This window comes from Podarcis raffonei, chromosome 6 (genome assembly GCF_027172205.1).
Source record: "Podarcis raffonei isolate rPodRaf1 chromosome 6, rPodRaf1.pri, whole genome shotgun sequence".
NCBI lineage: Eukaryota > Metazoa > Chordata > Lepidosauria > Squamata > Lacertidae > Podarcis > Podarcis raffonei.
Genome location: NC_070607.1, coordinates 95,928,628 through 95,954,931, shown reverse-complemented (window position 1 = coordinate 95,954,931; position 26,304 = coordinate 95,928,628). Strand labels below are relative to the sequence as shown.

General features: G+C 45.8%; 2 protein-coding genes across 5 annotated transcripts in view; both read right to left on the bottom strand.

The window, feature by feature from the left end:
* RAD21L1 (RAD21 cohesin complex component like 1) overlaps positions 1-9,379 on the bottom strand; it is a 30,252-nt gene extending 20,873 nt beyond the window's left edge. The window contains exons 1-7 of one of the 4 annotated variants that reach the window (XM_053394619.1): positions 9,281-9,341; positions 8,558-8,765; positions 7,253-7,362; positions 5,946-6,121; positions 4,066-4,195; positions 2,918-3,017; positions 1,654-1,763 (exon numbers count right to left, since the gene is read on the bottom strand). In XM_053394619.1, the coding sequence (XP_053250594.1) occupies positions 1,654-1,763; positions 2,918-3,017; positions 4,066-4,195; positions 5,946-6,089 (484 nt within the window). In that variant the 5' untranslated portion in view covers positions 6,090-6,121; positions 7,253-7,362; positions 8,558-8,765; positions 9,281-9,341. Of the gene's footprint in view, positions 1-1,653; positions 1,764-2,917; positions 3,018-4,065; positions 4,196-5,945; positions 6,122-7,252; positions 7,363-7,577; positions 7,865-8,557 lie in introns of those variants that run through there. The other 3 variants (XM_053394618.1, XM_053394620.1, XM_053394621.1) reach the window with 3 other exon arrangements.
* Positions 9,380-16,923: 7,544 nt separating this feature from the next.
* C6H20orf202 (chromosome 6 C20orf202 homolog) lies at positions 16,924-22,547 on the bottom strand. Its single transcript, XM_053394650.1, has 2 exons — positions 22,208-22,547; positions 16,924-17,755 (listed from the first exon to the last, which is right to left on the bottom strand). The coding sequence occupies exons 1-2, from the start codon at positions 22,271-22,273 to the stop codon at positions 17,534-17,536; spliced, it is 288 nt and encodes a 95-aa protein (XP_053250625.1). The 5' UTR covers positions 22,274-22,547; the 3' UTR covers positions 16,924-17,533.
* Between the last annotated feature and the right edge of the window lie 3,757 nt (positions 22,548-26,304).

The following is a 26,304-nucleotide window of genomic DNA, read 5'->3' as shown; positions in this document are numbered from 1 at the left end:
TTCAAGCATTGCAAATAATGGATAAAATGGACTGTTTCAAGAAGTGGCAAAAAGACATATCTAAATTTGTCTGGCAGGGCAAAAAGCCCAGAATTAAATTTAAGATATTAACGGATTCAAAGGAAAGAGGGGGGTTTGCCCTGCCAGACTTCAAACTGTACTACGAAGCGGCAGCTTTCTGCTGGCTGAAAGAATGGCTGCTTCTTGAAAACACAGACATTTTGGATTTGGAAGGTTTTAACAATATTTTTGGGTGGCATGCATACCTGTGGTATGACAAGGTTAAAGCACATAAAAGTTTTAAAAACCATATTGTCAGAAAAGCACTATTAAATGTCTGGGCCAGATATAAAGACTTGCTGGAAAACAAAACTCCAAGGTGGCTATCGCCAATGGAAGCAAAGGCTGTTAAAAAGTCTAATATGGAGTCTAAGTGGCCAAGATACTGGGAAATCTTGGAAAAGGAAGGGGACAAATTGAGATTGCAGAGTTTTGAGAAATTAAAAGGGAAGGTGAGAGATTGGTTGCATTATCATCATCAAATAAATGCATTATCATCATCAAATAAATGAAGTGTTTAAAATGGACAGTAAAATTGGCTTCCAGGTGGAAAAATCAAAATTGGAGACAGAATTGTTAGAACCAAGTACTAAGAATTTGTCAAAAATGTATAATCTGCTGCTGAAATGGAATACACAAGATGAAACGGTTAAATCAGCTATGATTAAATGGGCTCAGGACATTGGTCATAATATTTTGTTTGCTGATTGGGAAAAGTTGTGGACCACCGGGATGAAATTTACGGCATGTAATGCCTTAAGAGAAAATATTATGAAAATGATCTATAGGTGGTACATAACCCCAGTCAAGCTTGCAAAGATTTACCATTTGCCTGACAATAAATGTTGGAAATGTAAAGAAAAGGAAGGTACATTCTTTCACCTTTGGTGGACGTGCCCGAAGATTAAGGCATTCTGGGAAATGATCTATAATGAACTTAAAAAGGTATTTAAATATACTTTCACCAAGAAACCAGAGGCCTTTCTCTTGGGTATTGTCGGCCAAGGGGTGTTAAAGACAGATACAACTTTCTTTATGTATGCTACAACAGCAGCTAGAATACTCATTGCGAAGTACTGGAAGACGCAAGATCTACCCACACTGGAAGAATGGCAGATGAAGGTGATAGACTACATGGGTTTGGCAGAAATGACGAGCAGAATCCGAAACCAGGGAAGAGAAGCAGCGCAAGAAGATTGGAAAAAGTTTAAGGACTATTTAAAGAAATACTACAAAATTAATGAGAGTTAGAATGATGTTGGATTGGAAAGTAAATGGTTACTATTAGTAATGGTTAAGACAAGGAGAATAAGGAAGATTAGCTTGAATTTTTATTAAAATAAGGGAAGATTTGCTGAGTAATTGATAAGAACTTGGAATACAGAGAAGGGAGGCATGAGGAAGTCGGGGAAGAAAGGTGTAAGAAACTAAGATATGAAATGGTACATGTTTTTTGTTTTGATTGTGTTTTTTGTTTGTTTATGTATTTGATATATGTTTGTGTTGTTATAAAAATCTGTAATAAAAAATTATTATAAAAAAAAAAAACAAGTGAGCATTCATATTCTGACTTTTGAAGAACAGTCGCCACACCAAAACTACCACCATGGAGAAGTAGATCCCGTCTATAATCCTCTTCCAGCAAAGTGATGTCCTCAGCTCTGCTCTGGTTCAGTGTAAAATGTTCAGCAACATCAATGGCCCTAAGGAGAAAAATGTGACTTTATCTGGAAAGAAGGGATTCAACTGAAAAGTGTGCTTGTGTGTGTTATATAACAGGGGCATATTTTGCTTATGACTCCTAACATCCAATGAACTAAGATTTTATATATTATATTATTTGTATCTAGGGCCGTCTTAAGCATATCCGGCGCTGTGGTGCAAAGCCCGTTTCCCAGAGTTGCCGACTTTTTTTTAGGGAGGACGGCGCTGCCGGCGGGGCTGGAGGAGGCGGGCAGCAGCTGGAGGGCGGCTCCTCCGGCAGAGAAGAGGCAGAGGCTGGATGTGGCGCCTTCCGGCTCAGCTGGCAGCTTCGTGCCACGGTGGCCATGGCAGACAGAGGCTCCGGGAGCGGCGCTGCTTCGGCGCAGTATGGCAGAGGCTGGCGAGGGCGGCGAGCTGATGCCGGGAGGAGTAGCGTCGAGCCTCTGCCTCTTCCCTGGCGCCCTCCAGAACTTGGCGCCCCGCGCCCTAGCCTCTATGGGTAAGACGCCCCTGTTCGTACCCTTACCACAGACTTTGCCAACCTAGTGCCCTCCAGCTGTTATGAACTACAATTTGCAATCATAAACATAACACTAGTTACAGAAAGGTAGCCGTGTTGGTCTGCCATAGTCAAAACAAAATTTTTTTTTTCTTCCAGTAGCACCTTAAAGACCAACTAAGTTAGTTCTTGGTATGAGCTTTCGTGTGCATGCACACTTCTTCTGAAGCTCATACCAAGAACTAACTTAGTTGGTCTTTAAGGTACTACTGGAAAACATAACACTGACAATCATAAATGTAACACTGACTTTTTGTCACAGCACTCCAGGAGAAAAACACTCAGTAAATGCAGCACTGCTTTTATTACTATTTTCATTCATTGGGGGGGTTTCTATAATACACATATTATGAACATAGTGATATTGGACTGCTCCAGTGTATTGCTCTGGCAGTAATAATCATGCTTACTAAAAAAAAAAAAAATTCTCCTGTCCAGATAAATCATGCAAAATGCACAAAGTGACAGATATTTGGAAACAATCGTGGAGCCACATCTTTCTCATATGAGGATGAGTCATCCATGTGAAAAACTGCCAACTGTAGATACATCCCAAGGAAGCTTCAAAAAATAAGCAAACTGAAAAGCACGTACTTCACCTCAGGGAGTTGTGTGTCAAAATCATGAAATACTTCAGGCAATGTGATGGCATCATAATTCAATTCTGAGTTCCCTTCTGGGAGATCAACAAGTCCTAAAGAGAGATACAGCACAGGATTAATTGTGGTATGCTGAAATTGTATTTATTATATATGTATCCTGCAGGATATAAAGGTACAAGTAATTGTCCAAGGGCATAAAGGTAAAGGTAAAGGGACCCCTGACCATTAGGTCCAGTCGTGGCCGACTCTGGGGTTGCGGCGCTCATCTCGCTTTATTGGCCGAGGGAGCCGGCGTACAGCTTCCAGGTCATGTGGCCAGCATGACTAAGCTGCTTCTGGCGAACCAGAGCAGCGCAAGGAAACGCCGTTTACCTTCTCGCCGGAGCGGTACCTATTTATCTACTTGCACTTTGATGTGCTTTCGAACTGCTAGGTTGGCAGGAGCAGGGACCGAGCAACAGGCGCTCACCCCATTGCGGGGATTCGAACTACAGACCTTCTGATTGGCAGGTCCTAGGCTCTGTGGTTTAACCCAAAGCGCCACCCGTGTCCCAAGGGCATAAAATATGCTAAAAACAAAGCTGGGGCAGTGTCATTCACATTTGTGTGTCATTTCCTATTCAAGTTAACAAAGGATTGATAAGCATTAATTAAGAAAAAGCATAAGAGGAACAATCCATTCTACTGAATATGAAAATGCAGGTGAACACTGAAAGCTCCAGTTGTACAAGGAATCTCCAGACTGGGATGAAACTTAACTGTCATTCATGTCAATAATCTTCAGCAGGCTCTCCAGTGGTTTTCAGTGGATAAGTGGCCAGTTAGAGAACAATCTTATAACTCAGAGGTAAGTCCATTTCAGTTCAATGGGGCTTACTGAGTATGGGACTGTAACCTGCATCATCAATATAAAAATTCTTTCTAATCTTCTAGTCTTACTTGAACTGCAACACCCACGGATAATTGGTGCTGCAGACCATTCCTTGTTCTGAAAGAACAGCTATGAATAGCCAAGTTACTAATACCTTTTGGAGTCCACAAAAAGATATAATTTGCTAGAGGACGCAAAGAAATCTAACTGCTCCCCCGGTATGTAGTAATGCATAAGAAACCCCAGGTGAACAGTGGATGCAAGCATACCTGGACGAAAGGCTGACTGCATTTTAAGTAGAGCTTCATTGCAGTCGGACAAGAGGTACTTGGTTTTCCTGTGGTAGATCCGCACCACTCCTAACAAGAGGTGTCCTGAGGTTCGCAGGGCAAGTTTAAACTTGGAAGAAATGTTTACATTATTTAATACTGATGTTTGTGGGAAAGAACACGATAAATAGGAACATAAGAGACCTGCTGAATCTGACCAAAGTTAATTTAGTTCAGCATCTTGCTTCTTACAGGGGTCCCCCAGATGCTTCTGGGAAGCCCATAAAACAGGACATGAAGAGGAATAGTTCTCCCACCCGACCCCCAGAAACTGGTATTCAATGACATATTGCTTCTGAACTACCTTGGTTCAGTCACTGACAGACATATTCACCATGAATTTCACTACCCTCTCCCTCCACCCCACTTTTAAAGCCATCTAAGCTAGTGGCCAGGGACGTGGATGGCGCTGTGGGCTAAACCAATCAGAAGGTGAGCGGTTCGAATCCCCGCAACGGGGTGAGCTCCCGTTGCTCGGTCCCTGCTCCTGCCAACCTAGCAGTTTGAAAGCACATCAAAGTGCAAGTAGATAAATAGGTACCGCTCCGGAGGGAAGGTAAACGGCATTTCCGTGCGCTGCTCTGCTTCGCCAGAAGCGGCTTAGTCATGCTGGCCACATGACCCGGAAGCTGTACGCCGGCTCCCTCGGCCAATAAAGTGAGATGAGCGCCACAACCCCAGAGTTGGCCATGACTGGACCTAACGGTCAGGGGTCCCTTACCTTTTTAAGCTAGTGGCCATGATTACATTCTGCGGCTATGATTTTGATATATGAATTATGCTTTGCAATATGGATTACCCTCTTCTTTTGTCTATCCTGAATCCACTGCCAATCAGTAGCACTGGATTCCCTCGAGTTCAAGAATCATGGGATAAGAGGAAAAATTATCTTTATTTTTCCCTCACCATGCTTAATTTTACGAACTGCTATTATGTCTGCCCTTTGTTGTCCGTTTTCTCAACAAGCCCTAAACACTTTAAGCTTCTGTTGCATCTCAGTAATTAACTAGTTAGATAAGTCTTGTAGCTATTTTAAAAGAACAACAATAATGGAAAAACAGTAAACAGATGTAACAAGTTGACAGGAATGATAGAGGCAGCCAACAGGATGCCAACATTATGCCCTCTAGTTGTTTTGAACTACAACTCCTATAAGAACTGCCAATGTTCAGGGATGAAGGAAGATGTGGTCCAAGAATATTTGCACACCTCACCACAGGTGAAAGGCAGTATCTTCTATTTGGACTGCTACAAACAGGAGCAAACATCTTAATATAATAAATGTGCATCTGGTTGATGGTACTCCTTTAAACATAAAGGGACCCCTGACCATTAAGTCCAGTTGCGGACGACTCTGGGGTTGCAGCGCTCATCTCACTTTATTGACCGAGGGAGCCGGCGTACAGCTTCCGGGTCATGTGGCCAGCATGACTAAGCCGCTTCTGGCGAACCAGAGCAATGCACAGAAATGCCGTTTACCTTCCCGCTGGATTGGTACCTATTTATCTACTTGCACTTTGATGTGCTTTTGAACTGCTAGGTTGGCGGGAGCAGGGACCGAGCAACGGGAGCCCAACCCGTCGCGGGGATTCAAAATGTACTCCTTTAGAATGCTACAAACCAGGTAACTCCCAGGTAACGAGAAAATTTCACCTTCTGAGGTGTCCCAAGAAGTAACTGTCTTCCTACCCTTTTTATTGTTCTTTTTATATTTTAGTAATCAACAAAGGGTGCAGTGACAAATACCCCATAACGATGGGTAAAACCTTAGGGACATTTCTACAGCAGATTTTTATGAGACATCTCAGTGAGGATCAAACCTTTGGGCAGAGAATATTTTCAATAGTCTTCTCTAAATTGCATTCAAATATATGAGATTTTTTGAGTTTCTTATCCCAGTGAGCAGCCAACCATATCTTGGCCAAAGGCCCACGGTTATTCATAAGCAGCTGCGTGTAGAACATTTTGCCAAGACTGTGTTCTTTAACTTGATGAGCTGAAGGGGGGGAAACAGAACAACATATATTAAATGCTGAATGTGTCATTTTTGTATCATTTTCAAAGCTATTAAGCAAAAACAAAAAACCAACAACCTTGATTTGCAGTAAATGATTTGGAAGGGAGGGGCGCTGTTTTTGCTTAAGATTTCCAAGCTGTGCAGGCTTGCAAATTGTTTTAAACAAATGGCTGTGTACAAAAGCTAGGTAGCTTTATAACAAAAACAAATAAGGTTGATTAGCTACTTCTGTACATAATACAATTTGTACATATTTCGTATCAATCTCCATGCAAGACTGTTGCACGCCACCTCAATCTCAGGGTGATGAGAGATTCCAGGGTTTCCAGGCACTTAAACCAGGGTTTATGCTTCCTTTTGGGAATGAGGCACAGCAGAGACTATGGTGCCGCTATGAGATACGGTTCCTTTACACTTATTTACAACCTGAGCTTCATAGCACCAACATTACAAAAGGGTCTTTTTTAAATCTCATAGCCACAGCCTTGGATTCAGCAGAAATCAAACATTGTGCTCTGCCTCTCTGGCTTTCCAGTCTGCAGCTGGAGTTCTGGGCCACATCAAACTCCAGCTTTGTCCTAACTAAGAGCTGGAGAAGGGCCCCCACCCATTTGCCATCTAGCACAGAGTCCCCTCTCTTTTGTTCGCTTAATGGCTCATCACCTGAACACAGAACTACAGCCTGGCTTGTATTTTAACACTTGTTGGGCCCAGGGATTAGAATGGGTCTGGCACCCAGTTTAACACCCCAAAGCATGGATTATATTCTAACACTGGAGCCAGGAAGTTAGAGGAGTCAGGCAGCCTCGAACTCATAACAATTGCAACAAATAACCACCCAAAACAAAATGACTACAGTACATCAGAAAAACACATATGTGAAATTCTGAAACATCAAGGTTGGTATCCAACAAAAGCATACTCACAATAGACCCATTTAAATCAACAGAAAAGTTACTCAGGTCCATTAAATTCAGTGGGTCTACTTAAGAGTATGACGGTAAACAATTTTTATGCTATTTGAAAACAATAAAAAGTGAGATTTATAGAATGTAAATCAATAAACTCTGTGCCATTTGCCAAGGCTACAATATTTCTAAGCATTTTCACCTGGAAGTTGAAGCACTGAACAAGCCTATATGCACCTACTCAAAAGTAAGTCCGGAGAGATTAACTTGCAGGTGAAGTGTCTAAGATTGTAGCTGAAGCTTGGGACATTCCTGCAAAATAAAGTAATAATTTTATTATTTATACCCCAGCCACTCTGGCTGGCTCCCTACACACACACAAACAAAAACAGTTAGATGTAGTTTTGGGCTCAGTGTTTTGTTTTTAGGAATCACAAAGAAAAAACTAAAAACCCAGAAGAGCAGAAGAAATGAAACAGAAAAACAAAAACACCATATGCTTTTTTGAGAAGTACTAGAGTACGTACCAGAAGTTCTTGTGCTATAGTAGAACAAAAAAGATTAGGGCAAAACACGGAAGAGAGCGAGAACGAATGAAAAAAAGAACAATTTACTAAATCGTAAGGGTCAGCGTCCTGCATCTACAGATCCCCAGGTTCACTGTGGGGGAAGCCATGTGTTTTAAAGGCACAGCACACGATTCATACTGGCCACCACAAATCACCATTAAGTGAAGAACTGCAAAGAAGGCAATTGTGTGCCTCCATAGAAATGGCAATCTTAGGTTAGAAGCCAACAGATTGGTGCTTTTTTATGGGGGTACGCATATCAGTGCCAGATTTATGTATAAGCTAAACAACCTACAGCTCTATTAGGGGGCCCCAAAAAAATTTAAAGGGGAAAAAAACCTGGATTTTTCCAAAATATAAGATAAAAAACAAATAAGTTATGTGCAAATGACTTTAGATACCTGTTAGGTCCATCAATTACCATATATTCAATACAAAAAACAACGACAATTTGTTGACAAAGGACAGCTGGCCATATAAAGGGCCCCATTACCTTCAGCAGCTTAGGGCCGCATCAAACCTAAATCCGGCCCTGCGCACCCCCCTAAACATTTTGTGAATCTTTGTATCCATTTACTGCATTCATTTTTCCCGATTCCAACTATAAAATGGTGATTTTCTGGAGTCAAAATGAGTATATACCCCCAAACATTTTTTTATTTTTATTTATTTATTTTTATTTTTATTTTTATTTTTAGAATAAAAGCACTGGTTCCAAAATGCTTCCAGAGAGACCTGGCTTCCCATGAATGGCCACAAGGCGCCAGAGGACCTTTCCCCGGCCGTATGATCGTCCCTTGGAATCGCAGAAGCTGCGAGGGATCCCCGAAGGTCATCCATCCCAACCCGCCGCTGCGATGCGGGAATCGCAGAGGAAGAACCCCCGACCGTCGCCCACCCAACTTCTGCTTAAAACCTCCAGGCGGTTTCCAACCAACCTTCCCAGTGAATTCGAACACGAACTGAGAGAGAGAGAGAGGCCCGGGTCCGAAGCAAAGGGCAGCAAGGCGCGTGCACACGGAGGGAAGAGCCTTGATTCGGAGTGAGGCTGCTTTAAGAGAGGAAATGGAGACGGCTGCGCTCAATTACCACAGAAGTGGCGTGAGGAGGAGGAGCTGCGGGAGCTTGGGAGGCTTATTAAGGCCCCTGAGGAGAAGGAAATATTATTATTATTATTATTATTATTATTATTATTATTATTATTATTATTATTGTTGTTGGCTCAAGAGAAAGGAGTGGAAGGAGGAGGGTTTGGGGAGCTCATGATTAAACGTGGACCCCACGTTGCAGGTTAATGTCAGCATTTATTTCTCCTCATTATTAGTATTGAGTCGCTGATTTGGAAGGGACCCCTAAAGGCCATCCAACCTTTCCTTAACCCGTGAAGGGAAAAAGCCCGCCCCTTCCCCAAAGCCCTAGATTCCTATCAGGGTTGAGTCCGGAAGGGAAACACCCGCCTCCCCTCGAGGGCGAGCGCGTCTCGTGTGAGTCTCCAGTCGCGTGTTTATTTTCCCTACACGTGTCGGCGCTGAGGGGGCTGCCGATTCCGGACTTGAGGTGTTTTTGTTATTTTTTAAGGCGTGTTTTAAGTGAGGCGAATATGAGGAGTCGGGAAAAGAATGTAAAAGAGGTACTGTATAGGTATGAGGGAGTGCGCTAACAAGTCAAACTGTTCAGGAAACCGGTCAGAAATTTTTTAAAATAAGAGATTTTGGCGCCTTTTTCTGAGGCGTTTGTGTGAAAGGGGCGGGGCTTCGCGGGTATCTTGGGGAGCCCGACACGCATGCGCTCTCCCCGCTATCGGACCCCGCCCCCTCAAGGTCTTTTCCCGGCCGAGGGAAAAAGGAGCTTCCGAGGGCTGCGCATGCGTGTCGTGATAGGCTCGTCTCCTTTATTATCGCCTCCCTCGCCCAGCTGCGCACGCGCAGCTCGTTTAAGGTGCGCTGATCCTTGGTAGGTCGTGCAAGAGTGATGGAGGTGGGTGTTTCAAGGCGAGGCGGAGGAGGAAGACGGCATCCAGGCGCTGCAGAGCTTAGCCCTGGTACCTGGAGAGGAATTGCACCAGCCCTTTCCAAATTAGCAAATTATCATTGGTATGAGCACATGTCAGAAAAGCAATGACAAACCTAGACAGCATCTTAAAAAGCAGAGACATCACCTTGCCAACAAAGGTCCGTGTAGTTAAAGCTATGGTTTTCCCAGTAGTGATGTATGGAAGTGAGAGATGGACCATAAAGAAGGCTGATCGCTGAAGAATTGATGCTTTTGAATTATGGTGCTGGAGGAGAATCTTGAGAGTCCCATGGACTGCAAGAAGATCAAACCTCTCCATTCTGAAGGAAATCAGCCCTGAGTGCTCACTGGAAGGACAGATCCTGAAGCTGAGGCTCCAAGACTTTGGCCACCTCATGAGAAAAGAAGACTCCCTGGAAAATACCCTGATGCTGGGAAAGATGGAGGGCACAAGGAGAAGGAGCGACAGAGGACGAGATGGTGGGACAGTGTTCTCAAAGCTACCAGCATGAGTTTGACCAAACTGCAGGAGGCAGTGGAAGATAGGAGTGCCTGGCGTGCTCTGGTCCAGGGGGTCACGAAGAGTCGGACGCGACTAAACAACTAAACAACAACAACAACATGAGCACATGTGGGAGTGGCCTATGGTGGCTGGATCTTGGAATAGTGGTTTATTATTATTATTATTATTATTATTATTATTATTATTATTTATATACCGCCCTTCATCCGAAGATCACAGGGTGGTTTACAATATAAAAACACAAAAATACATCACGTAGTAATGACAAAAGCAGTGCACCCCCATAGAGCACCCAAAAAGCTGTTTTTGGGGGGAGATCACAGGTAAAAATCCTCCCCCCAAAGAGGACATTATGGCGGGGGGCAGGCTTTTGTTGGGGGAGGGGCAGAACCTCAGTTGAGTATATTTTATGTCTTTCAATTCCTTGTGAGGATTTGGGGAGCAGCTGCCCCCCTTCTTGGCTACGCCCATGGTACCCCCCACAAAGTTTAAATGATTGATAATCATAATAATTTTATTATTTATACCCCACCCATCTTGCTGGGTTTCCCCTTCCACTCTGGGCGGCTTACAGCACATAAAACATTGTAAAACATTAGACATTAAAATTTTCTCAATAATTCACCAAAGGTCTGAAAGAAGAGGAATGGTTTTTACCTGGTGCCTAAAGATAACTAACAGGCACCAAACAAACTTTCCTGGGGAAAGCATTCCACAAGCGAGGGGCCACCACAGAAAAGGCCCATTCTGCATTGTTTTATTTGGACTGCTTCCTTGTGTATTTTAAGGTGGGTGTTAATATTTCATTATTTTCGTAACTTAAAAAAATTTTTTGCTGCACTAAATGAACTACTAAATGAACTACCTTGTTCAGCTTGTGACATGTGCATATAACTGTTAAGCAGTTTTCCTAACTCTTCATTGTCTGATGAGTTAGCTGCAGGCTGGCCTAATTAGACTTGGCACTCATGAGTCCAGACGTGGCTCAACTGCGACACCCATATAGTCTTTATAGAACTGTGCTCTATAAATTTGATCATCAGTCCCCTAGCCAGGACACTGCAAAAGTGAACTAATCACATCTGGACAGCAGGTGGTGCTGTATTTTCAGGGAAAGCAAAGTTGTAGCATAGAAGAGCTATATACCATATTAAGGTAAAGGTAAAGGTACCCCTGCCCGTACGGGCCAGTCTTGACAGACTCTCGGGTTGTGCGCCCATCTCACTTAAGAGGCCAGGGGCCAGCGCTGTCCGCAGACACTTCCGGGTCACGTGGCCAGCGTGACGAAGCTGCATCTGGCGAGCCAGCGCAGCACACGGAAACGCCGTTTACCTTCCCGCCAGTAAGCGGTCCCTATTTATCTACTTGCACCCGGGGGGGGGGGCTTTCAAACTGCTAGGTTGGCAGGCGCTGGGACCGAGCAACGGGAGCGCACCCCGCCACGCGGATTCGAACCGCCGTATTAGCAGGACGTAAACAGAAGATTATCTCAGTAATTTCCACACTGTGTGTCTGGATACACTAGTATAATCCTAATGTGCCATGAGGGATAACTTTAAATTAAAATCTCCTATGAGCCTCATGTGGCCGTTGCATCTCTGCACAAGATGCACAGTTCATCACCCAGGTCTTGCCTCCTAATCCAGGCTTCCTCACCCTCGTCCTCCAGATGTTTTTGGCCTACAACTCCCATGATCCCTAGCTAGCAGGACCAGTGGTCAGGGATGATGGGAATTGAAATATACTCGGAGTCGAGTGTGGATTTCATGCTCTTTATTCAGCTCATAGTAGTGAGGAGGAATGGAAGTTCCCCCGAAATGTCTGCTTTGTATACATTATTTACAGAATGGGCCCCAGGTGATTGGCTAATTCCAGGATTCTCCTGTAGGCCAATCAGGTTGCAGATTCACTTCCACCTGGAGTAGGATTGGGTGGCTCCTGCGGACCAATCAGACTGCTGCATTCTGGATCCTATTGTTCTAGGACCAATCAGACTGCTGCAATTTGGATCCTATTCAACTCAACAGGAATTGTAGTCTCAAAACATCTGGAGGGCCGAGGTTGAGGAAGCCTGTACTAATCAGTCTCTACTGGGGGAAGTTGATTCTGCTGTATCTCTGAATTAGTTACAGCAAAGAAGAAGAGGCTTCCAAACAGATTTAAAGGGCATGTGGAGGTTGGAGATGGGAGGAAACTCATGTTGTGCAAGGCGAAGTTGTTCTGCTTTCCCAAAGCACTCTTTTAAATACAACCCAGAGTTTGTTGGCTTGCTTTTGTTGCGCTGTAGTGTTGAGAGAGTGTATCACAGGGGGTTGGACTAGATCAGGGGTCAGCAACCTTTTTCAGCTGTGGGCTGGTCCACTGTCCCTCAAACCATGTGGTGGGTTGGACTATATTTTTTTTTGGGGGGGGAATGAATGAATTCCTATGCCCACAAATAACCCAGAGATGCGTTTTAAATAAAAGCACACATTCTACTCATGTAAAAACACGCTGCTTCCCGGACCGTCCGCGGGCCGGATTGAGAAGGTGATTGGGCCACAACTGGCCCACTCACCTCACAGAGTGTTTGTTGTGGGGGAGGAAGGGAAAGGAGAATGTTAGCCGCTTTGAGACTCCTTCGGGTAGTGATAAAGGGGGATATCAAATCCAAACTCTTCTTCTTCTTCTTCTTCTTCTTCTTCTTCATCTTCATCTTCATCTTCATCTTCTTCTTCCGTTCTGTGTTTTTACTCCAGATGGCAATAATGTGGTAACGTTGGGGAAGCCTCATAGAACATGCAACAGAGCAGAATAATGTGCCGACAGATCAACATAAATCCATCACTAATGTGCTTATTACTGTGTCGACGGCATATTGCGAAATATAACTGCAGAAAGCGCCACCTGTCTTCAGGGACTGTATGTGGCATCTTAAAGTCCCCAACTAAATGATGACTTGCCACTGCCTCTGTAATTTCAGGTTTTAGAGCAGCTGGAAGACACCGCTGCCTAGCAACAAGGGAAATCCTGGTGTGCTCAGGAGGGCTGAAAACAGCACCCTGGTTGCCTGTAAAACCCCTCAGGACCATGTGCTTTATGCATTTTGCTGAGGAGAGTTTGCGCTCTCTCTCTTTCCCCCCTCCCCTGCGCCCCGATCTTGGCAAGTTTCCAAAATAACACCAGCCTGTTTATTTACTCCCAGAGCTTGCAGTATGAGCAGATTCCCAGAGGAGGGATTGGAAAGCTTCTAGAGGCGGCGGCTGCCTGTTTGTGAAGAGAGGGCAGTCAGCAAGCAATAAAACTATTGTTGAGGGTTTTATGAAACAGGCCTCTGCCTGGGCTGCTCTCTAGCAAATTAGAATGGGGGGGGGGAGAGAGAGAGTGCAGTGTAGTGTGGTGGTTAGAGGACTGGTTCTCAAAGGGTGTGATGCGCCACACTGGTGTGGCAAGAGAGGATGGCAAGTATGGCAGGAAGATTCAAAGACCATCAAAGAAACATCTAAACATTTCAGTGTAGTATAGCATAGTATCAAAATATCTATCCGTATTATGCAAATAATAATAATAAAAAAAACCTTTGCAAAATGATACTGAGGACCGTCCTAGTTGTGATCCAAAATTGCTGTTCAAAGAGAGTACTGGAGACAAGAAGAAAAAGATGAAGATGAAGATGAAGAAGAGGAAGAGGTGGCTTGGGAAGCCCAGCCAGGTGTGTGGGATATTACTTTTACTGTTATTTTATTTACACCCTGCCCACCTGGCTGGGTTTCCCCAGCCACTCTGGACGGCTTACAGCACATATAAAACACAGTAAAACACCAAACCTTAAAAACTTCCAGGTGCCTTCAGATGTCTTCTAAAAGTTGTGTAGTTCTTCTAGAGTTCTCCATGTCATATTGTTGGTAACAAGGATTTCCAACTGACAAATATGGACCATTCTTTTGGTTACTGGTGAGATAAAGGAATAGCGGCGGGGCCATGACCCCTGGCACCCATTTTAAAGGGGTACAATCAGGCACCCCTATGATAGGCACAGAGCCCTGGCAGCGGAGGCGCAGCAGCCGGTGGGTTGGTATACTGGGCAGGTAGATGAATGGCGGCAGCTGGTGAGCCTATTGGAGGCAGGCTCCGTTCACCCTCTGTGTGGGCTCCCTGCACAGCCCCCACCCCAGATGCCCAGTCCATCGGGGGGTGCAACATTTGCCGTGCGCCGGGCACCAGCAACCCATGGTATGCCCCTGTTGGTGAGCAATGCTCAGTAGTAGTGGTGGACCTTTGTGACAGGCAGCCCCAAGAGATGTTTGGAAGCTGTTGGGGCACAGCAGACGTGCAGGGCATTTGCCCCCCTACTCCCAATATTGCTGAACTACAACTCCCATCATCCCTGGTCATTTGCCATGCTTGCTGTGGCTGATGGAAGTTGGGGGGGTTCAGCAACATCAGTACGTTTCCTTCTATATACATTTCTGCTGTTATGGTTTTGGATTTAGAAGCCTAAAGTGGGATCTGCAACTAAATGTTTCAGGGTGGAGTGATTCTGTCCTGTCCGTCTGATACCCAGTTTTATGTGTGTGTTCCCTACCACCACCACAACAGATAGGGTTCCTCCAGGTGTCCCTTTTATTGTGCATTTGTTCTGATGGGATCAGGGCAGTTGTACACAACTTTGCTTTCAACACTGTTTAGACTCAGAAAGTTTCAGCGCAGACAAACTGCTGTGTTTCCAGTTGACGCATGCCCCGTAGCATCCCGCTGAAATCCTGTAACTTTCTGTTCTTCAAATGTTCCAGGTTGATTTATTTTTGTCTTGCTTTCATTGTGCTGTAGTGCAGGGGTGCCCCTCCAGAGAGCAAAAATGCAGCAACATTGGAGAAGCATAGCAGAACAACTAATGGAGCAGAATGATCTGTGGATGTTGTTGTTTAGTTGTTTAGTCGTGTCTGACTCTTCGTGACCCCATGGACCAGAGCACGCCAGGCACTCCTGTCTTCCACTGCCTCCCACAGTTTGGTCAAACTCATGCTGGTAGCTTCGAGAACACTGTCCAACCATCTCGTCCTCCATCGTCCCCTTCTCCTTGTGCCCTCCATCTTTCCCAACATCAGGGTCTTTTCCAGGGAGTCTTCTCTTCTCATGAGGTGGCCAAAGTCTTGGGGTCTCAGCTTCAGGATCTGTCCTTCCAGTGAGCACTCAGGGCTGATTTCCTTAAGAATGGATCGGTTTGGTCTTCTTGTAGTCCATGGGACTCTCAAGAGTCTCCTCCAGCACCATAATTCAAAAGCATCAATTCTTCAGCGATCAGCCTTCTTTATGGTCCAGCTCTCACTTCCATACAGCACTAGATCTGTGGATAGCCTAGTCTAAATCTTTCTACCGGTAATACACTATTAAGGGGCAGATGGGGTTCATCAACCTGGCATGGTAGCCCATCTAGGAGAAGGAAAACTCTGATCCTAAATCTCTGCTGCCTTGCGGGACATCTTTGGGAGAAGAAAAGGCTAAGGAGTAAACCCGACATAAATCCAGAATGGAGTCCCTAAGGCGGTTGGATGGTGCCTTGTGTGCCTCCGTCCAACAACTCCTACAGCCAAGCTGGTGCCAAACTTATTGCTCTGCTTTCCTTTGGACCACATCAGCGAGGCTGAGAGGGGGTGGGTCTTGTCATCTGGACAAGATTAAAGAAAGATAAAAAATACTTCGGGTTCTATGTCTTGCAGCAAACTACAGTGGTACCTCGGGTTAAGAACTTAATTTGTTCTGGAGGTCTGTTCTTAACCTGAAACTGTTCTTAACCTGAAGCACTACTTTAGCTAATGGGGCCTCCTGCTGCCACTGTGCCGCCGCTGCATGATTTTTGTTCTCATCCTGAAGCAAAGTTCTTAACCTGAGGTACTATTTCTGGGTTAGCGGAGTCTGTAACCTGAAGCGTATGTAACCTGAGGTACCACTGTATAGTATTCACCCATTAAGATCCAACCTGAGAAACTATTCAGAATGTATAAAGGTCTTTCAAATGTTTGCTGGAAATGCCAAGAACGCAAAGGGATATTTTATGATGCTTGGCAGACATGTGAAAGGGCTAAAAAATATTGGATACACGTCCATACATTGATACAGTAAATTTTAAAAGTTAATATTCAATTGAAGCCAGAACTCTTTCAGGGTTAATGGATACACAACTGGAAAAGGATGGTGGGAGATTAATCCAATTTATGATGGCAGCGGTGAGATTGCTCTATGCACAAAGATGGAAAGATGCAGTCTAGAGGAATGGCTGGTAAAACTATTGGACTTGGCTGAGGTGGCAAAGTTAATGTGTTTAATTAGAGAAAAACCATTACAGACATTTATTAATTTATTAATGAACTTGTAATTTATTATTAATTTATTAATGAACTTGTAATTTATTAATGAACTTGTAATATCTGGATTTGCAGATTGAAAAAAAATACTGGTTTACAGAGGCAATGAATTATATATATTTTTAAAAATGTAACTGTATAGACCCAGTAATTTTTGGCACTATATAACTATCCATGTTGATGCCATTGCTGTTGGGATGATGATGAAACAGTTTAGGATTTCCTCCATCTGCCTGCAATGGCATCATCTCCCACCTCCTGCCACCCTCCCAAAAAAATGCAAAGATGAATCATTTGAAAAGCCAAGTCATGACTGCAGAATCATGACAAAATGCAAGCACACATATCTTAATTATGCAAACACTTGATTTGAATAGTAATATATTCTGCTTCCTGGTCACAGAATTATATTTTGATTTTCCCCCTCTTTCATATTTGAGAGTTGAGCTGGCACACACAAGCTGCAGTTTATTCTGTTTCCCTGATGTTTCCTTAACTGCAGTTAATTTCTGCATTATATTTGAGCTTTCACACAACATAGAAGCCACATCTGGTAAAACGAACGGCATGTAGTGCATGCTTAGTGTTCATTTCCATGTTATGTGATTGCAGAAAAAAAAAATCAATTTGCAGCATCCTTAGCCCAGTAGATTTCAGGAGTAAAGTGATGAAATTCGGGGCAGTATTCCAGCACATAGTTCTTTCCTGCTGTTTTCATAGAGGAACAAAAGAATGCAAATGCAGAAAGAGTGGGAGGGTAGCAAAGTTGCCCAGTAATGTTCCTTGTTGTTCCACTGGTGTGAATGAAATTTAGTGCGAGATGCTGGTCCTATATCAGTCAAGAAGCCACTGTTTCATGATTCCACCAGGTGTTGCAGGAACATCAGAAAACAGGACATAAGCTCTAGCATCATGATCAGGAAAACTAACGCAAGGTTCTCCACCTCTGAATGCACCAACACAGTCACTGGAATGCCAAAGAAGCTGTTTGCACTGACCGATGACCCCCTGCCCTTGCACCCACCCTTGATTTGTCATGGGAGGGAGTTTCTCCTGTTCGCTCTGAGTCTGAGGAACCTTCTTGACAGGACTGGGGCTCCCATGTCCTCCGAACTCGAGCGGGCTCTGGCCCCAAACACATCCCTGTTTGGATCGGAGCTCTCCCAGTCTGCACACTCTGCTTTCAGCTCCCGTAAGGTGCTGTGCAGCTGCAACAACTTTTCCAGCAGCTCTTGGTCCTGGAGTTGCATTTCTAACTAGAAGAGGAAACAAGCGAGAAAGGGAGAACTGTTTGAGTGACTCTGTAGCATGGTAGCTTCGACAAGCGTTTGGCGGGAGGTCTCCCAGTCACATCTTACCTGCAGTTCTTTGCACGTGTACTTGGGAGTAAGCCTTGTGGAACATTGCAGGGTTTCCTTCTGAGTAAACAGGCAAAGGATTGGGCCACACATGGTCAAAGTGAAACTACATTCTCTGTCCCCCACCTAAAATGTGAAGATCGTAAGAGTGGTCCACACTACAGAGTTACTGGGAAGCCTTATGTGGGAATGCTTAATGTTCTCTTGGGTCTCAGGAACAAACTTGGTGCAGTGTTAAATGCATCTTTGCATTTAACTGGACTAATTTCAACAGGCAAGTCTTTAGCATATGCACTGCCAGGGTGCAAAGATCCACGCAGCGCCCACAAATTTAGTTTAGCCCCAGCGCCGTTGAGAATGACAAGCGCTGCCGTTGTGAATGACAAGCGCCACCGCTGGCGCAGCACGTCTTTGCTAAATAAGCGCACAAAGTCGAAAGTCCTTTAGTGAAAGAGTAGGTATACATTTCGGTAATACCTAGGTATATATGTATTTTGTTTTTCTAGCTTGATCAAAATTATTTATTATTTCATAACAGGTAGATAGTTAAGAGCTTAGGCGACTTCAGCGGCGGGCGCCTGGCGCCCCGCAGAATTCGGCGCCCGCACCTCTTGCACCCCCGAGTAAAGACAGCCCTGGGTTTCAAAAATGCAAATAGCACCAGAGGGTGAAGTAAGTTTTTATCTGCTTCACAGCAGGCATGGGAGGGAGGATTCAACCCTTCCCTCCCGCTGCAGCTCTGAGGAAACTTTTCCCTGTGATACTCATTTTGCGTTGGGAGGAAATTCCCCGTGATCTGTGCTCCCCAACCCAGAGCTAAGGCAATTTGCATTAAAATAATAACAATCCTGCATCTTAAATGCAAAGATACCTGTTACGTCACATTGGAAGAGTTCGACTCTCTGGTTAATGAGTTTCTTGACCTGCCAGTGTTAAAGCATCCTAGCTGATGACACTGGAGGATTTAGGCATGGGATTGATGGCCATATTTGCAGTAGAACAGGTGACTTCCTTTCCGATATACCTTAGAGCAGTACTGCTGGGGTGTGCTAAGGTAAAGTGGAGAGGCAGTGTGGTGTAGTAGTTAGAGTCCCAGGGTTCAAATCGCCACTCAGCCAGGAAGTTCTCTGGGTGAGCTTGGACCAGCCATTGCCTCAGCCTAACCTACCTCAAAGGGTGGTTGTGAGAATAAAAAATGGGAGAGGAGAACCATGTTTGCATGCCGCCTGAACTCCTTAGAGGAAAGGTGGAATATCAATTAAATCAAATCACTAATAAACTAGAGTTAGGAAAGCGCTTGAGGGCTAAGTATCTTTTCCAGTATCTTATGATCCTGCCTGCATTCTGCATCTTATCTCCTTTGGAGATTAGGAAGGTTTGAATGTTTGCCAGACATTCTTCGCCATTGCAAACCCTCCAACGTTTCTCCGATGAAAATAGAGACGTCCCACTCCATAATGTTAATTTTACTATTTATACCCCGCACATCTTACTGGGTTGCCCCAACCACTCTGGGTAGCTTCCAACATATAGAAAAACACAACAAAACATAAAAAACCCTTCCCTATACAGGATTGCCTTCAGACGGCTTGGGGGTCGTATAACTTCATAGCGTCCAACATTTCTCCAGTGAAAATAGGGACGTCCTAAGGAAAAGTGGGACATTCTGGGATCAAATCTGAAACAGGGACAGCTTCTCTATATCAGGGACATCCCTGGAAAATAGGGACATTTGGAGGGTCTGCCATTGTGTCTGGGCTCTGGAATTCTCTCTCCCCCTGAGAGGTCAGCTTCACCCCTCCTTCCTAGTTTCTCAGTGAGTTTGTTTTGTTTTGTTTTGGGGGTTCTTGGAAGATTAGTTTGCTACTGCCTGGGTATTATTTGTGAACTTTGATATTGTTATAAGCAACTTTGGATGCTCATTGTGAGCAGAATAGCAAGGCAAAGATAAGTTTAAACGAACAAGATTTCAGAGAAAACCAGAAAAGGTTCCATCCCAAATGGCCTCTTTTGTTGCCACGCTGCCTCCCCCCAAACCCCACGACAATTTTGGCAGCAAATGAAATGACAAATGCCTCCCTTATTCAAAGAAGGTGTGGACAATATTGCTCTCTCTAAAGGGGCACATACTGGATATAATTTGAGGGCTGTGTTAAGATTGATAATGTGCTTTCAAGGCCTTGGAAATGTGACGTAACCTTAAAGCAGAGTGTCATTGAGCATGCGCAAAGTGACTTTCCCTCCCTGCTGAGTGATGTCAGCATTGGCCAAGTCCTCGGAGGCATAGCTGCCTTCATATCCAAGTTCTGACACTTCCAGTTTCAGAAACAAATCAGCCCTGTGCCTATGAGCTTACAGCAGAAACACTCTGATATTCACCTCCTCCCGCCATCCGGCTCATCATCCCGTCTCGACCTTTGAGTCACCTTGATCAGCGTTAGTCTCTGGGTGTTCGGTCTGTTGTGCAAAGCTATGAATACTAAGGAGGAAGGAGTGAAACTTTACCCTTTCCATCTCGGCTGAGCGAGAGAGAGACACTCAGTCTGACTGCTGCCTGGGAAACAAGCACTCTGGGTGCATTTGCCCTCATGGGTGTAAATCACATTTTTTTGCCAGCTTCCAGAATTTGTGATTTTTTCTGGCTATTTCCTCTTCACCCTCCCCAATTCCTCCTCTCTTTCTCTTTCCATTTGTAAAACGTTCATTTTTGTTTCACGCCTCTTTCTTCCAAGTTAAGTACCAAAACCCCTGGCGAAGAGAAAGTCTTCATCTGTTGCCTAAAAATAATGGTGGCTCCAGGCATGCCTCCCTGGGGCGAGGGAGCCACGACTGAAAAGATCCATTATTCTATTGCACCTGTCTAAGGGGCTACAGGTGGGACAACAGAGCCTAGGACTTGCCGATCAGAAGATTGGCGGTTCAAATCCCCATGATGGGCTGAGCTCCCGTTGCTCGGTCCCTGCTCCTGCCAACCTAGCAGTTCGAAAGCACGTCCAAGTGCAAGTAGATAAATAGGTACCGCTCCAGCGGGAAGGTAAACAGCATTTCCGTGCGCTGCTCTGGTTCGCCAGAAGCGGCTTAGTCATGCTGGCCACATGACCCAGAAGCTGTACGCCGGCTCCCTCGGCCAATAAAACGAGATGAGCGCTGCAACCCCAGAGTCAGCCACAACTGGACCTAATGGTCAGGGGTCCCTTTACCTTTAAGGGCCTACAGAAAGAAGGTCACTCTCCCCTTCTGTGGTTTCCAGAAAATGGCATTTAGAGGCAGGCATCTTCTGGCAGTAGGGGTAGGTACTAGCCATCATGGCCAGTAGCCATTCACAACTTGGTTCTCAATGGGTTTTCAAATGCTCTTTTAAAAGCTACCCAAGTTGGTGGCACACTATGGTGTTTTGTTTAAAAATCAAGGGAATTGTGTGCTGTTTGCCTACCACTCACAGAGCGGCAGCGGCAGCATTTGAGAGTGTGGCACTTCTGGGAAGCAGGAAAGCTGGTTGCCGCAGTGGTAAGCAAAGTGCCCACCTTTTGAAGATTGCCAGGCTTTCGGAGCAGGGAGCGCCAACTGCTCATCTTGGAAAATGGAAGAAAGGAAAATGGAAAGAACAAGTTCCAGCAGATCTCCCTGGGATGAATAAGCTGGTGTGTGAAGAACGCTGTCACTGCTCACTTAAAATTCAGGAGTAGCCAGCTGGCTTTCATCCCGCTGCCCTAGAGGACAGGGCCTTCTTCGTGGCTGCTCCCAGAATTGGGAACTCCCTTTCCAGAGAAGCTCGAGCAAGAGCACTCTGTGATTCCCAGCAGAGTTAGAACATAGCCATTGTGACCGGCATGTCACAAGAAGCTTTTGTTCCAAAATAAATTCCATGCCAAAGCAGTCCGAGTCTTTCTTTGTCTTGCCTGCAGTCCCCAATCAGCTTACTGAGAGGCCAGTTGGGTCAATTGCCATCTCAAGGACTAACCTGTCGTGTGGATCAAATGAGATCCTTATGTTGCACAAAGCATCTCGCAGAAAAGGTTGGAAGGCAAATGCAAGGAATCACTTAGGAGGGTACCTGTGGCTCTGCAAACAGCATAGAAAAGGAGGGTCAAACTTCTGTGCCACCTGGAAAAGCTCAAGAGCTGCAATAGAAGGTTTGCTCTGTGGATACCTGGCAGCTCCCTCACCCCACTTTTCAACATTTGGTGACTGGCACAAATCTTGCAAGTGAAGCCTTTTGCATTCCAGCAGCTCTGAAAAGCTTCACCTGCTGAACTCCTGCCTGCTGGGCTGCTCTTGCGAGCACCCAAGGAGCCTTACCCCTCTCTGCCTGGGGAGGACCTGCACAAAGGGAGGTGGGCTTTGCCTTACCAGTTCTCTCCTCAGCCACGCCAGCGCCTGTTCGATACGCAGCTTTCTCTCTTCTTCCAGCTGCATGCTGGAAACGTGGGGCGCTCAGGCAGCGCCAGGCTCTGCCCGCTGAGGGGGCAGCATGGGGCTTCCGAATGCACAGGCCAGGAGCTCCAATCTCTCTCCCTCTCCCACTGCTTGCCGCCTCCTCTTCCAGCCGAACTGAAGTCCCCCCCCCCCCGCAAGCCTCTACGCAGTTGCAGTGGCACCGTGCAGCCAGCAGAACAGAAGCAACTGGTGACTCGGCTTGGAACATGTGTGCCTGGGTGGGAGTGTGGGTGTTTCTCTCCCCCCCCCCCCAATTCCGTCTTTCTGCAGCACACTCTGAGCAGGGCTGGTCGGGAGCTCCTCTATGCCATGCCAAGCACCACCTGATCCAGGGATGTGTGTTTGTGTGTGTGTTAGAGAGAGAGAGAGAGAGAGAGAGAGAGAGAGAGAGAGAGAGAGAGAGAGACAGACAGACAGACAGACAGACAGACAGAAGGGGGAGTCATCAAATAAAAAAAGGTTCCTTTCTTGGGTCAGAGGAGGTGGAATCAAGAGTAGCTGAGCCAGCCAGAGACTGGCATTTTTGTCTGCTCTGCCAGGGGAACACAAGGCTCTGGCGGCTGCGAGGGGCAAACGGATCTTGCCCAATTCTGTGGCAGCCTGTAAACCACATGTGTCCCGAGAGAACGTAAGCCGAGAATACAGTGGTACCTCGGGTTACATACACTTCAGGTTACAGACTCCGCTAACCCAGAAATAGCACCTCGGGTTAAGAACTTTGCTTCAGGATGAGAACAGAAATCACGCTCCGGCAGCGCAGCGGCAGCGGGAGGCCCCATTAGCTAAAGTGGTGCTTCAGGTTAAGAACAGTTTCAGGTTAAGAACAGACCTCCAGAATGAATTAAGTTCTTAACCCGAGGTACCACTGTAGGTAGTTTAAGAATGGCTTGTCTGTTGATCAGGCCAAGGGCACATCTAACCTTCTTGCTACCTATAGACCTTGCTGGAACTGATCAAAGTGTGGTTGCCCCCCGGAAAGGCAGCATACAGTCCCCATGGTATAGCATCTAGGGTCTCCAGTTAAATAGTGGGTGATGGGGAGAAAGGGGGTGTGCCAGAGAGGCTCTGCTAATCAGCGGGGACATAGGAGTCTGCTATTGATTGATTATACTAAATCAAACCACCGGTCTATCTAGCCCAGTAATGTCAACACTGACTGGCAGCTGCTCTCCAGGGTTTCAGATCCTGGGCATTCCCAGTGCTATCTGGAGATGCCATTGGGTATTGAACTTGGAACATTCTGCCTGCCAACTTGCTCTCCACTGAACCAATGCCCTTCCCCAACTTGGGACAAGATGGAGAATTAAGCCTTTCCCAAGGCAGCTGCTGCAACTGTATTTTCGCAGCACCGAGGAGAAAATGGCCTTGCACATTTCTGCAGGCTCCTGTGACCTGTCGCCAGCCTTGGAGATGCGTTTCCAAGGAAACCTCAGTCACGATGCGACGCCTTTTCATTTGTTTGTATGTGACACAGTTCCAGCTTTTTCAGGCTCCAGCTTGGCTTTGTCACGAGGAACAGCAAGGACAGAATGTTTCTGAATGAGTGAATCTGGGGAAAGGAGGAACTAGCAGTGGCAAGGGATCCCCTTCATTGGCACAGCTTGGGCTGGCAGGGGAATCACTCTCTTCTAGGCGAAGGTGTGAGCAATGGGACAAATCTCTCTGAGGCTTTCACAGGATGCACAACTTCAAAACTTTTTGAGACACCAAATCCTATCTCTTCACTTTAGTTTGAGGTGTTTGGGCAACATTTTTCCCCATTTCACTTTTAATTTGTATACCGCCTTTCTATATTGCTACACACAAGGAGGCTTACAAGATGAAGAAACCACATAACAATCTGATCCAATACAAAAGTCATAATAATTTTAAAATAAACAATTTACATCAAATAAAGCAATATTCAATAATCCATTAGAGTATAATAGTAAACAGTAAAATTGAACATCAGCAAATAATAATTAAACAGTTTACACTTATCAATTACAATAAAGAATCACTAAACTATTACTGTATCACTCTTCTCTAACACCAGTGTACTGGAAGAAGCAAAGATCACCAGTGCTGAAGCAATGATTCTTCAACATCAACTTCACTGGACTGGTCATGTTGTGTGGATGCCTGATGATCGTCTTTCAAAGCAACTACTCTATTCCAAACTTAAAAAGGGAAAGCGTAATGCTGGTGGTCAACAAAAGAGGTTTAAAGACTGTCTCAAGGCAAATCTAAAAAAATGTAGTATAAACACCAACAATTGGGAAACACTTGCCTGCGAGCGCTCCAATTAGAGAACAGCCTTTATCAAAGGTGTCATGAACTTTGAAGACACTCGAACTCAGGACGCAAGGGAGAAACGTGTTAAGAGGAAGGCACGCTTGGCAAACCCTCACCATGATCAACTCCCGCCTGGAAACCAATGTCCCCCACTGTGGAAGGATGTGTGGATCCAGAATTGGTCTCCACAGTCATTTACAGACTCACTGTTGAAATTGTGTTTATGGAAGACAATCCAACCCTGCTTGGGGTCATCTGTCTGGCCGCTGTGAGAAACAGGATGCTGTGTTTCTTGGGCTCATGTTCTGATCAAACAGGTCCCTCCTTGTGTTCACATGATCAGCAATTACCGTAGGTAAAGATGAAGGGACCCCTGACCATTAGGTCCAGTTGCCGACGACTCTGGGGTTGCGGCGCTCATCTCACTTTACTTGCTGAGGGAGCTGGCGTACAGCTTCTGGGTCATGTGGCCAGCATAACTAAGTCACTTCTGGCAAACCAGAGCAGCGCACGGAAACGCCGTTTACCTTCCCGCCGGAGCAGTACCTATTTATCTACTTGCACTTTGAAGAAGAAGAAGAAGAAGAGGAGGAGGAGGAGGAGGTGGAGGAGTTTGGATTTGATATCCCGCTTTATCACTACCCGAAGGAGTTTCAAAGCGGCTAACATTCTCCTTTCCCTTCCTCCCCCACAACAAACACTCTGTGAGGCGAGTGGGGCTGAGAGACTTCAGAGAAGTGTGACTAGCCCAAGGTCACCCAGCAGCTGCATGTGGAGGAGCGGAGGAGCGAACCCGGTTTCCCAGATTACGAGTCCACTGCTCTTAACCACTACACCACACTGACTTTGATGTGCTTTCAAACTGCTAGGTTGGCAGGAGCTGGAACTGAGCAACGGGAGCTCACCCCGTTGCGGGGATTTGAACCGCTGACCTTCCGATCGGCAAGTCCTAGGCTCTGTGGTTTATTCTTTGCTTAAAGGTAAAGGTACCCCTGCCCATACGGGCCAGTCGTGTCCGACTCTAGGGTTGTGCGCTCATCTCACTTAAGAGGCCGGGAGCCAGCGCTGTCTGCCGACACTTCCGGGTCACGTGGCCAGCGTGACGAAGCTGCTCTGGCGAGCCAGCACCAGCGCAGCACATGGAAACGCCGTTTACCTTCCCGCTAGAAAGCGGTACCTATTTATCTACTTGCACTTAGGGGTGCTTTCGAACTGCTAGGTGGGCAGGAGCTGGGACCGAAAGACGGGAGCTCACCCTGCCGTGGGGATTCGAACCGCCGACCATGCGATCGGCAAGTCCTAGGCGCTGAGGTTTTACCCACAGCGCCACCCGCGTCTTTGCTTAGTCAATACATATTTGCCTGTTCCCTGTAATGGCTCAGAGTCCTTGCTCAGGCAGAACGCATGAACCAAGGGTGTGGCTCTGCATTATACAGCTTCCTAAGTTTGGACTGGGGGTGAAATAGTTACCAATGCGAACAAGTTGTAATGAAACAGGCAAAAAGCTATCTGGGGATAGCTGAGCTGGCGTTCTCGGGCTTCGTTTGTTAATTGCACCAGCAATTACAGGAGGGAGCCCATGAGGTTTGAGTCTTTCGATGCGGCAGAAGCTGTTCCATAAAGCTGCGTCCTGCCCCACTTCCATGGGGGGTAAAGTTCCCAGCGCGTGGGGCACAATAATAGGAGCTTCTCTCACACAGCCCCATGGAATTGAATGAGAGTGCCAAGCAGCACAG

What these genes read in the sequence shown, in the direction of transcription:
- C6H20orf202 (XM_053394650.1), bottom strand. Translation starts at nt 22,273, where the DNA reads ATGCAGCTGGAAGAAGAGAGAAAGCTGCGTATCGAACAGGCGCTGGCG. An exon ending in CGTGGCTGAGGAGAGAACTG is followed by an intron (nt 17,756 to 22,207) that starts GTAAGGCAAAGC and finishes TTCCTCTTCTAG; the next exon opens with TTAGAAATGCAACTCCAGGA.